General features: G+C 32.4%; 2 protein-coding genes and 1 long non-coding RNA gene across 3 annotated transcripts; 1 reads left to right on the forward strand and 2 right to left on the reverse strand.

Moving 5' to 3' along the window:
• Positions 1–731: 731 nt before the first annotated feature.
• On the reverse strand, positions 732–6,671 carry LOC133290809 (aspartate aminotransferase, mitochondrial-like). Its single transcript, XM_061488924.1, has 10 exons — positions 6,504–6,671; positions 6,304–6,392; positions 5,089–5,295; positions 4,906–5,011; positions 4,519–4,623; positions 1,699–1,871; positions 1,335–1,494; positions 1,136–1,231; positions 932–1,026; positions 732–828 (listed from the first exon to the last, which is right to left on the reverse strand). The coding sequence occupies exons 1-10, from the start codon at positions 6,669–6,671 to the stop codon at positions 732–734; spliced, it is 1,296 nt and encodes a 431-aa protein (XP_061344908.1).
• LOC133290812 (uncharacterized) lies at positions 1,957–4,291 on the forward strand. The gene is made up of 3 exons (XR_009748742.1): positions 1,957–2,530; positions 3,303–3,393; positions 3,914–4,291. It is a non-coding gene; the product is annotated as an uncharacterized LOC133290812 (long non-coding RNA).
• Positions 6,672–9,207: 2,536 nt separating the features above from the next.
• LOC133290806 (cationic peroxidase 1-like) lies at positions 9,208–11,626 on the reverse strand. The gene is made up of 3 exons (XM_061488920.1): positions 11,411–11,626; positions 10,884–11,078; positions 9,208–9,756 (listed from the first exon to the last, which is right to left on the reverse strand). Exons 1-3 carry the CDS (start codon positions 11,624–11,626, stop codon positions 9,208–9,210), a joined length of 960 nt encoding a protein of 319 aa, XP_061344904.1.
• Between the last annotated feature and the right edge of the window lie 1,487 nt (positions 11,627–13,113).

Genomic DNA, 13,113 nt, shown 5'->3' on the forward strand with positions numbered 1-13,113 from the left:
GTGTTATTTTCTGGTTTAACATTTCCCTTGTGTCACGATCAAGGATTCATATACAAACTATCTCTACTCATAAAGGGACATATCTTCAGTTTATGCAAATAATTAAAGGACTAAAAAGCTATTTGCACACCACTTCTTGTTCAGAATGTGCAACACTACTCAACTGTTTTTTTTGTCTGTTTACTTTAAAGAGGTGTACGTAAATGGACAGGTCATAACCAATTTTACAACGTATTATGGTTCATAAAGTTAGCAACATTAGTTAACATCTCTGTACTGACATTTCAATATGATGCAAAATTTAGTGATCCCGGTTAGATTTTTAAGGGATCGAAGGAGATTGCTGAGAAGTCATCAACCTCAGTTTTAGATTTTTATTTTCCATATTCACCAAAAAAACAAAAAAGAGATTACAAAGGAAGGAAAATAAGCCAACTGGGCCAAGAAGAAAAGCAATGTCAAAAGCTGTCGTCAGTTAAGATGCATAACTGTTTAATAAGGCATAGTGTTTCTATAAGTAAATCTGCGATTTCATTCATCACTTAATACGTGGCTGTGTTAATAAAATAAATTTTTTAAATAATGATCACAATAATCCGATAATATTGACTTTTATATTTTTACCAAATTGGTATGTTGTATGCCAGGTATATAGAGAATTACATGAAGTAAAACCAAAAATGGTAAATGTATCTTTGGATCAAAATAAGGCACAAAAGATCAATTAGTGCTTATTGTTCCATGAACAAGGCTTCTTCATTGATTCTGGTCACATGATGTATTGCATTTGCCACATAATTCACATTGCTTGTCGTCACACCAGCCATGCTGCAAGTATACCATGAAGTTATAGGAAGAATATTCTCTAGCGCAGCCGTAATTATCTAATGAAATTATGGTTGAAATTGCTAGTATTTCCTTTAAATTTCACCTTATTCTTCCATCAGGAGTCAAGTATATATGGAACAGCTTCTCCAGGTGTTTAACCTGATCAGGGGTTAATCCTGAAAAGCAGAACATACCAACCTGCATTTGTATATGCATTAAAGAGTACCATTGTGCGCTCAAGTTATAAGATGTTTTCTCAAGCATAAGGTAACTGCATATACAGAATACAAAATCAAACACTGTAAACCTGAGTAGTTATATGCTCCCAATTGAAAGATGAATCCAAGTTCTCAAGACAATGTCGCAGAGTAGCTCTCATTGTTTGAATTCGATTAGCCATGACCTTCAAACAATGATATTGCCATCAAGTGTAATTACAGCCTAAATCAATTTAGAAAAAGAAAAAGGGCACAAAATGTTTAAAAGCTGTATATATATTATATTACCTTCACTTCTTTCCTCCAAAGTGCTTCCATAACTGGGTTACTTAATATCACATTAACTAGTAAAATACCACGAAATGGAAGACCACTATACATTGAATGGGCAATATGCTGCAGTTGGCTTTTCATTGCAGTTGCTTGCTTTATATTCCTGCACAAAACACTATTATAGATTTTAATGTAGATTAGTAAAGCTGAAAAGAACATAAGAATCAAAACAATTAAACATATTGGCAACATTAGTACAAAATTGAGCTTCAAGATATATCATCAAATCATGTACTTAAGGCCTTGACATATAACTTCTATTCTAAAGATCATAGCATTTGCTATGCCTCTAATTACTAGCATATAGAACTTTTCTTACCTAAGACAACCAACTTTATGTTCTAATAATCCCATATTCTTTGCAAATGACTGAGCACAACCTATCAAATGCCCATCTTCAAGGAAAATTTGAAGTGCTATGGCATCCTTGTCAAGATCCCCACTTGAAAAACCTTGATAAGCCATGTCAAAGAAAGGAAAATGATTTTTCACCTGGAAAATAATAAATGTGTGAATATTATAATTGATTTAGACTTGTGGTGTATAATAACCCTTACTAGTAATTGTGGATATAATATCGAAGAATAATTAGAAGTAAAAGAAATAAAGTCACATTTGGTGAAAAAGGAGTTAAAATGACAGTTAAGGAGTAAAAATGCGGGTAAATAAAGTTACCCGAAAGTAAAAAGTAAAATTATAAATTTTAGCATAAAAATATTCTGGACTAGTGTGCAAAGTTTAGTAATGAATGGAGGTGTGTAGATAGATAAACCTTTACCCAGTTAAAATAAGTTAACTTTATAAAAGCCATAACTCCCTTTAAAGTTCTCTCTCATGCGTTGCTTTTCTTCATTCTTCTCGTCATTCCCGTGGTTGTCTCACATGGAAGGTTTGGCTTAGGTTTCATTTTGTTTTCTTTCTTCCTTCCATTCTCACTCATTTGATCATCAAAAAGCTTTATGCTACACATGAAACTCATAGGAAAAGGTCCAATGAATCCATTCCCACCATTAGTTTGAACTATCATTGTTTGTGTGAGGAGATATTCTCTTCCCCCTTTGCGTGGCACTATTCATCAAGAAGGCAAAATGGAGCTTTTGATGGAGATTCTCTTGGTGAATGTCTTCTAGGTTTTGGATAGGTGATTAGAGGTAACAAAACTCTAATCCTATGATTTTATTTTGTGATCTATGTTTTGAATTTGTGAGCATGTGTGGGTGAGAAAGAAAGTAGTATAAAACTTGAAAATTATGATAGCTTGTTTTGTATAGGAAGTCTTAGTGTAGAAGAGAAACATCAACATGTGTTAAATGAAGAAAAATTCCCTTGGTTTGCACTCCCCTAAGTTCGGCCATGATAGGTTGAATAGGGACCATTGGGCAAAAAATTTATATGATGTATTAAGAGAGCCTAAGGTGCTTGAGAGAGAATAGAATTGGTGAAATTAGTGAGAAGGCCAAAAGGGAAAAATCCTATGTATTTTGGATCCTACACTTCGGCCTTGAGGTGTTGGGAAGGACTTGATGTCCAAACATTAAGTTGAAATAATAGGGAAACATACATTTGTATGTGTAAGTTACATTAATTAAAAAGAAAAGAACCCTTGCCTATTTCCTTATAGTGTTCGACCTATAGGGTATTTAGGGATATATTTTGTACATTTTATTTTAAATAAAATGTGTTGTAATAAATTGTATAAAGGTGATGAGTTTTGAAGAAAAATAGCATGATTTATGTTGAAAATTCCTAAGGGAATGGTTGATTAAATTAAAGAACACCAACGGTTATAAAGAGGTCTAGACTTGTGTATTGGCATAGGATTGTCAAAAATGCAAAGAAAGGAAAATAAGCGATAAAATGTATGCTTACGAAATAATTATGGTATTGCATCATTCTATTGATGCATTGTAAATTATTCTCTAGGTGTGCCTAGGGATTGAGAAGGATCGGAAATCTCTTGAAGCGATAAAAGTAACTTGTTCCACAAGTAAGCGTATTGGTAAAGCTTCAAGAGGTAAGCTCTATGTTTAAGGAGTCTTTTCCTGCTTGAGTGCTCCACCATGGTTAGTGAACTATGGTTGGACTGTATGACTGTGATTTAGATGCTTTGTATAGATGCATTCATATAGAGTTATTTGATAACATGATATGTTTTGCTCTGATATGACTTCTGTAATATGATTTCTGTAACAATCTCTGGCCATTGATTGTATAGTACCCGGACGTCCGCTTTGGGGTCCTCCCTCGGGACTGATGGTGTACTCCTCTGATATGTCTGGTTCCGCTTTGGGGTCCTCCCTCGGGAACACGTGCGTTGATTTCCGCTTGGGGTCCTCCCTTGGGAATGACGGCGCACATCTCTGATATGATATGGATATATGCTCTGTTCTGTTATGATATCTGTTATATGTTGTATTTGTATACTCTGTATCTGACTTTCATGCAGGAGTGAGCCAGGGGTATGGAGAATTCTCTATAAACCTGGAGCTTATTGAGATTTGTAATCTCACCCCTCTTTGGGGACATATTTTCAGGTGCCCAGATTCCCGGTGAGTCCTCACTAGGCAGGGACACGACACGTGGCTGAGGCAGTTGACAGATTGGATTTTGAGTGGCTGTAGGCTACTACCTTTTTGGAGTGTTTGATGTATTTTAGTATTTTCGCATTTGATGGATCATGATATTGATCCTTTATTGTGTATATGGCCTGTATATGTTTTGTACATGTCTGTCGCTTTGATGCATGTACATTTGGGTATTCAGGCACGTTATATGATGAGGTAGTATTCAGATATGTTTACGTGTTGGATTGCATGCTGTTAGATATAGTGGCACTGAGCCAAGTTATGCATGCGCCCATGGATGGGCATTTGATTATATTTGTATAAACTGTTTATCAGGAAATGCTTCTGTGAGGGATTGGAAAATCCCCAGTTGTCCGATTTATAGAGGAAACTCTGCCCGATTTTCGTTTACGACGAATGAGAATTTAAAAAGAAAAAAAAGTTAGCTCGTATTTTCAGAAGTTAAGTCTTCCGCTGTTTTCTGTTTTATCATATGTATGTTAATTGAACCGGCTCGAGACAGGGATGTTACATGGTGTAAAGCAATATTAAAGCATCTCATTTGTCATCATCACCTTGAACTGGTATGATATTTCTCTCCATTGTTCCTCAGTGGGGTCAACCCCAGTTGGGTTATGGGCGCATGGATGAAGCAAGAAGAAAGAACAATCTGGTGCATTCTGAAATCACCAATAGAAAATAAACAGAGAAAATTAAAGGTTCTTTATACCACATTTGTATTGGAAAATATACCATTGTCAACTTAAATTGCCTTTCAGCACAGTATGTTCAGCAACCAAAAATATATTTCATTGTTTAACATTAAATGCATCTATTCTACCTTGATAATATCCAAAATCCAAGAAGCATGGAATGGATGCCAGAGCTTCTCTCTATTCTAAATAGTAAAGTTAGCATGATCCTCAACATCATGCATGACTTTGATAATTAGATTCTTATACCTTGACATCATTTATGAGGGCAGGAAAATCTAAACCCCTTGTATCTGGATGGTAGTAGTGGAAGGTTTTGACCGGAATTTCAGCTTGTCTCCATATGTTGTGGTGACTATGGCATACAAACATAGTGTGTTAGATATGTTGAAAGAAGAAATATCAAAGAATAATGCACTGTGAAGGACCTACTTTGACCATGTAGGATCTGGTAGGTAAATTTGAGAATGAGGATAGAAATGCCTTTGAAATTCAGCAAAAAGCCTACATGCACCAGTTCCAGACAGAGATGGAACTCCAGCAAACAATCCTTCTTTGATTACATATGAATCCTTCCCATATGCCAACTTTACACTCTCCTCAACAAATTTTGAACTTGCTGCAGAATAGTTTGACTCCCTGTCAATACCCCATATCAAACTCGTTTTTGAGAAGGCAAAAATGTTCATAGAAGCATAATTGTTACTAGAGTATGTTACATAAAATCAGGAGAGACAACACAATTATTTATGAAGAACAACATCATCCGTTGGAGAGAGGGCTTTTACAAAATTAACAGTGCAATAAATCTGCAACTCATAAGAAAGTTTTATTCAATATAATTGGGATCACAGTTTAATAAGAAGGAAATTTGGACTCCACTATTAATTCATCCTTGAGGGAACTTTCTCTATCTTAATTCTCATTTGTTGAACCAAGAGATGATACAGAGCACAGACTATGTAAATTGTTATAAATGTTTGCGTGAAATAAATATTCTGCACATTGTATAAGATATGTATTGTTTTGTTGTACCAAATTATTTATGGTATCTACAAGCTTTTAGTGCAGATAAGCACCAAAAATCCTTCGAGCTAATATTTTAGAAGGTGTTGTTTCATCTTATGTATTTCCATGTATTGTAAAAACCGTAAGTTTAATACGGTCATATTTCAGATAGAGTTATATGGGACTAATCCCTAATCGCATGATAATTATTCAGCTCTGGCCCTTTTTCTCCATGATTGAAACCCTTGCTCTTTTGGCTGTTCATCCATCCCTGAACTCATATTGTCTTATATCGGGTTGCCAATGACAAATAATAATAATAAATTAAAAGCCAAGCTAGTTGAGGTTATCATATACTTGAGGAGTAATTTTGTCCAAAATATTTTCTAACTAGAGAGTTTAAGTTCTGTATACACAACCCAACTTATCTGGCTTCAAATATTGTGATCATGATTTGACATCAACAATAACTAATGCACATATTGTGATCATGATTTGACATCAACAATAAGAAGCAAGACATTACAATTACAAGTAAGATAGAATCAATTTCTGGAATAAGAAACGGTTTAAGACCATAAACAGTAGTGAAACCAACAACACTGAACATGAGTACGAGAAGGAAAATCTAAGACTCACTCGAATTTAAACCTCGCTTTAATCTTTGTTTCTGCATCACGAACGCACTGAGGAATGAAGGGTTTGCCATCATCATCCCTGTAAGTACCCTTATAAAGTACACAGAAAAAAGGGATTAAAAAAAAAGTGGTGATTAGATATAAGCATTTTTTCTAGCAAGCTGAAAACAAGTGATAAAGGGAGAAGAAGAGGTTACCTACCATTCCAAGATTGATCTTGTGGGGAAAAGGGTCAGCAAGAAAGGCCTCATTTACACTAACAATGGGGTCCTTTGGTGCTGGTCTCACATGATCCCACCAGCCACGTGTACTAGCAGAAGCAGTGGATAAAAATCTTCTAGCAATTCTTCCATTGATGCATCTCCACATGATGTTAGTATCTTACACACTCTTATATATAGAATAGATGTTCTATGCTGTGAAGCCAGTAAAATGCTGCTTCATTGGGTTGGAGCAATTAAGTTGAATGCTTTTGAATGCTATATAAGAAGAAGAAGGGTAGTGAACTTTCGCTTCCCATGGTTTTGTTGTTGGTCTTTTCAAAACCAGTTTCTATGTGCTCCTTTGGTTTGTTTATGCTTTGCATGGAAAAAGGTAAAACATGGGATCGTTGTTTTGACTTGACTTGAGTGTTACCCTCAGATGACCAAGTGTCATATTGTAAAATGCTATTGTGATTTGTGACTGCACCAAATAATTCTTAATAAAAATATTAAATATAAATATCAAACCAAACACACCCCACACTTATACTTTTCATCATATCCTAATATGATTTAAGAAAATATAATAAAACTTAAAAAAAAAATCAAGTGCGTTTAATTTTTTTTTTACTCTTATTCTATGTCATTTAACATGTGTGTAATTTTAAATGTAATATTTTAAATGTTATTAAAATAGAACATTCAACATTTTTCTTACTTAGAGACCACATAAATATTTCTTGATTCTAACACTTTTCTCTCTCCCACCGGATCAAACCCATATTTTATTATAATTAATATTTTTTATATTATAGGATATAATTTTATCTCTTACACATACATAAAAGTGTATAGGATTCATATTTTCTTTTTATTTCTTTTCTCTTTAAATGGCCTCATATTGACCCCATATACCCTCGTATACTTTTGTGTGTGTAGGAGATAAAATTATCTCTTATAATTAATATGAGAAACATTAATTCCCAAAATAAGGTATTAAAAGATAAAAAAAACTTTTGATGCGATAATAATGAAAAATGCAAAAATGTTAAAATTAATTGCCAAACAAATCGTTTGGACAGTATAAAAGTTGTGTTTTATACAAGGATACCTAAGCAAATTTGAGTCTCGATTATTCAAAGTTCAAACAGTCAATTATAAGATTAATTATTTTCTTAACAATTATTTTGTCAACTTAAAAATTTACTTTTGGTCATACTGGTATAATTCATGCGGTTTGACCTGGACAATGAATTGAGACATTGACTAATAATCTTAAGGGTAAACTTTAAATACTTTACATCAGGTTTACTTATTTAAGTTATTATCATTGGTTCAAAATGCAAAGATATTATTTACCTTAGGTCTTGAGTTGAAACTTTAGAAGAAAAAAAAAGATTTTAAGAGAATCTTCCCAAATATAAATCCAGTTGTGCTCAAACCAGATTAAGTCAAGTAATGGATAAATAAATTTTTTTTATTGAAAATTGCATAAACTATCATTTTTTCCCTTATCAACTGTAAATGAATAAAATTATATTGGTAGATTGTATTATTACTTAATCATCAGTTTCTTTTACCAATGATAGACGAGGTTCAGATGTTTTTTTCGTATAGGCTTTGCGTTAAAATCTTCATCTCTAGCAGATATATTTGTGTCCATTTCACGTACAGCCCAACAAGGAAACTTTCAAAATTAAGTTTTTTCTAGATCTTACACAATTTCATGCTTGGCTAGCTAGATTTTTCTTAAGGTTCCAAATTTCTCTCAGGTGCGATAATAATACACTTTTACTGGGTCGTTTATTAGTATTTTTTCAAAAAAACAAATCCTATAAAACTATAATTTTTTGTGAGAGAATGAGTTGGTATTATAATTGACTTTTGTGGGTCTCCATTCTCTCCTCCAAAGTCACTTAAACTTTTCGAAGAATAATTGGTTACATAACATTATATTTAGAGGTTATGACCAGGTAATCTATAATAATGGATCTTTACCGTCGGAATTTCCTTATAAAAACAAGTTAAATTTAAGCACAACCTAAACCAAAAGATGGGTTAATTTGTGAATTATCTACTCTTCAAAGCCCGGCCCAAATAACTTTTCATAAATGTAAAAAGATATAATAAAACAGTTCACAGGGCTTAAAACACCCACCTTTTTCACAAATTCTGCTAAATTTTGTATTTTTGTTTTTTCAGTTGTGTAGCTTTGCTCACGTTTTTATTTCCTAGCTTGGATCCGCTTTAACTTAACAATCGTCTTTTTTCTTTTTTTGGCACATGTGTGCTCATGTGGAAGGCAATCTTATCCGGGGCTTTAAATTAATCCTTTCTAAAAATAATATTGGAAAGAGGATCGAACACATGCTCTCATTTTCACTTGCTCAATTCTCATGATCCAACTAAGCTATTATCATTTGGTATGGAGACAATCATCTTTAATACAGCCAAATCCTATCAATTAATATTTATTTATTTTGCCTATGTTTCATTCATAAAAGAATAATGATCCGGAATTGTATTTCTTTTAAAATTCACACAAGCATACATTGAAAGCACTCCATGTATATCATAAAGGATACACATCTTATTTTTACATATATAAATGCACAATTATCCTTGGCGTATAGATTTCCAGTATATAACTAATTATCTAGTTATAACACATAATTATTCCTTACCTAAATTTTCTTAAGGAATTAGTTCACTGTCCTGCAGTTAACACGAATTTCACCTTGATCCCCAGTGAGGGGCTGAATATTTCCCATCTTAATCATGGAGTTTGGGAAGTCCTGGTAGAAGGCTGAAGAATCATAGCTATACTGTGTAACCAATGCATCAGTAGAACCACCATTGAACAGTTCCTGATCAGAGTGAAGAAGCCCTTTCTTTTGAACTAGATCAGAGAAGTAGGCTACATCAAATTGCGCAGGTGTTGGGTCCAAAGGAGAAAGGTTGAAGTCACCTCCATTTTTTGGGCAAATGTATTTAAGCTGTTGTGCATAGTAGGGATTGATGTCAGAGTCATTGTAGATATGGTCTCTAAATGTAACACAACGTGCAAGTCCAATTGTGTGGGCTCCAGCAAGAACAACAAGGTCCTTCTCATCTAGACCATGGTTCTGGAAGTTGGTAATAAGTTGAGAAAGGCTGAAAAATGGTGCTGGAATTTCAGCATTTGCAGCATCACGACTTGCTGTTGTTGAGTCTCTTCTCCCTAATTCCACATCCCATGTTGGGCCCCCTAACTGCATGGTGCATGCACATATTTCTTAATCTCAATTTTCGTTCATGTTACTAAAAATGATGTTAAGTTCTCTTAAAGGCTTTATATCGAGTCATGATTATTTTACATCAGTACATGTAAGTTACACTATTAATTTTGATCATTGATCTTATTTATATATAATAATTTTGATTTATTAAATATTTGAACCATCAGATGTTAGCAAATCAATGATTAAAATTTAATATAAAACTTCTTATTTTTACACTGGTGTATGAGTATCCTGTATATATATTCAAATTTCATTTGAGTATGAATCAACCCACCGTGGCTTCAATCTAAAAACATAAATGAAATAAAACTTATCTTGACCATTTGGGGGAAGGTTTGAGAATCCAATTTTAAATATTCAAATATTATTAAATGTTTACTAAGTCAATGAGAGACAAAGAAATATATATATATATTTTTTTTGTAAATACAAAGAAATATATTTCATTAGAATATACACTACTCAAAATTACCGCACGTGCTATATATCACCCAAACAGATAAACGAAATAAAACTTTTGTCACGATTTATGGGAGATGTTATAGTTACTACTTTTTTCTTACTACTTATTACTACCAAATCTTAATTGTTGATTTTCGTCAATCTAATGGTTATAATTTATTAGAATTAATAATTAATTAATAAATATGACCCAATAAATTATAACCGTTAAATTGACGGAAATTAATGGTTAAGATTTAGTAGTAACAAGTAGTAAGAAAAAAAGGTAGTAACTATAACATTTTCGACGATTGATTTATATATGGGAGGGTTTAATCTGAGTATTCAGTTTTAAATATTTGAGTCTTACGCATGTTTACTAAGTCTGTGAGAGACAAGGAAGAAATAAATTTATATTATGTCACATTTTGTTTTCCCGCGTTCAGGCAAAGTTTTCCGTGACCAAAAAAAAAAAAAACAAAAAAACAAAAAAAGCATTTCATTAGCTTATGTCAACTCATATATTTGACATGGTAATGAATGGTGAAAATTTAGCTATAGACTAACTCAAAAAATAGAAAACTAAACGTAATAAAATTATAAAATATTAAGATCAACATTGAACATAGCATTTAGGAATAACTGGTATTACTCACCGCAACGACAGAGTCTCTTGCGGCTACAGCTAATATGTCTGCGCAAGAAACAACTGGTTTTCCACATGCTTCGTCCACTGCTTGCTTGATCTCATCGACTACTTCAAATCCTCTAGCAGATTGGAAATTAGGGTTTGCATTCTTTTCGCTGTCAATGGTGGGTGAGGGGTCTAGAAGAATTGAACCATCACAACCCTGAATAATGACCATCACAGAATCAAGTTATTTATCAGACAAAAAAACTAATATACATACATATATTTGGAGTCCCTTTTTTCTTATATTACATGAATTTGAAATTCTCTGGCAAATTATATTTTTTTGAAAAATATATAGTTATAATATAAGAAAAAATAATCTTTAATATTATAACTATATCTCTTCAAAATATATAATTATAAGAGGTATGAATTTTTTTTTTTGTAATATTATAATCATTAGTTCGTAAGAGATTTCTAATTCGTGCAACATCACAACCTATTATCCCATATATTTATACACACATACATAAATACAAAATGTCTTACGTTAACAAAGCAATCATGGAAATGCAAGCGTAGCAAAGAAGCGCCCATACGGCGCTCTTTCTCTACGGCAGCATCCACGACACTTCTGATGGTGCTCAAAGCATTAGGGCATGAGTAGTCATAGTAATTAGGTGACAGTTGTGAGAATGCTGTGGTTGCAAGAGATGCAAACACAACGACTTGGAAGACAACAGAGAAATATGTATGCGAGACCATTCTATTAAGGAATGAACCAAAATTTATTGGGTTATGGGAATTTGTTTGGATTGCTGCTTCTACATTGTATTATTTATAGAACTTCTGGGACGTGTGAAATGGAAAAAGTACCAATAATTGCACTATATCATACCTAGAGAAAAGATCATTTCAGACGAAAGAAACATTCGTAATAGATTTTAATAAGGAATTAAGGAAGTACTTAACTTCCTAAATTAAGTTTAGTGTGTAATAATTTGTCCGTGATTGATTTAGTCCATTGGAGAGTTGTTAATTGATAATGACGTCAACCACACGACGAATAGAGACAAATTCATGCAAATGGGAACATACATGGAATACATTCCTTTCGACTAGATCAATTCCGTATATTACGAATCCTATTTAATCACGTTAATTAGTTGTACCCAAGTTATATATTTGTGAAAAATACTTACATTATATTATTATTATTATTATTATTAATATTATTATTGCTGTTCAAATGTGATGTAAATAATAATAATGAGTTTGATATATTTACGAAATTTATATTTGGAGTTAATATATTACATAACAATTAGTTTTGAATCTAAGACTTCAATTATATATATTTAAAAATCTCATTCAACCACTGGGTCTTTGTTTACATTCAATCCATGAACTCAACCGAGCAGCTAAGGAAGTAGCAAATAATCCGCTCGTTGTTTTGTATTTTTTTAAAGATTTTTTTTGATTAAAAATATATTTAAATTTTTTTGATAGTATTTTTTTTAGAAAAAGAAATATAAAAAGCAGTTTTGATACTTTTCTAAAAAATTAGGAAGAATAATTTCTTAAAAAATCTAAAAAAGATATATTCTTTTAGCCAACCTTATAAAAATTTCCTTTCTAAAAAACTATAATTAAATTATAAAAGTGTATCTTTTTTTATTAAAATAAAGCAAATTACATGATCAGTTGCACGCACTAATGACAAATTTGTTTCTTGGTGCAACATTAATTCTACTAGAAACTCAAATTCATATGCATTCTATATGCTGCTTCGCATATGCTTCAATTTCAACCGTGAAACTAATAATAAATTGGAATTCGTTTAAAATATTGATAATTCCAAGAACCTAATATAACATTATGTAAACGATACGGATTGATTTATTGGTGAATAAGCATGTGATGTGGGGTATGTTTATAGTAATAAGTTTAAATATTAACCAAAACAGTTACTTGAGATCACGTTGTACTAAATGTCATTAACCAGATTGGAAAGATAGAGTAGTTGAAATAAGTATAATATGGCCCCTAATGTATCGAGCTATATATTGGTAGTCTTTTCAGCAAAGAGACAAATACTTACTCAAATCCTACTCAACCTATCATCTTGAATAAAGTTTCTCTTAAGGGTGATCCAACTTGAGGGATTAAACTTCCCTATCTAATTTTTTTTCCAGAAAAATATAACGTTAATTATCACATTTTATGTTGTTACAAAATTCAACTTTAATTTA

The sequence above is a fragment of the Gastrolobium bilobum genome, unplaced genomic scaffold (genome assembly GCF_033153095.1).
Source record: "Gastrolobium bilobum isolate Gb01-03AN ecotype WA unplaced genomic scaffold, APGP_CSIRO_Gbil_v1 utg168317, whole genome shotgun sequence".
Lineage (NCBI taxonomy): Eukaryota > Viridiplantae > Streptophyta > Magnoliopsida > Fabales > Fabaceae > Gastrolobium > Gastrolobium bilobum.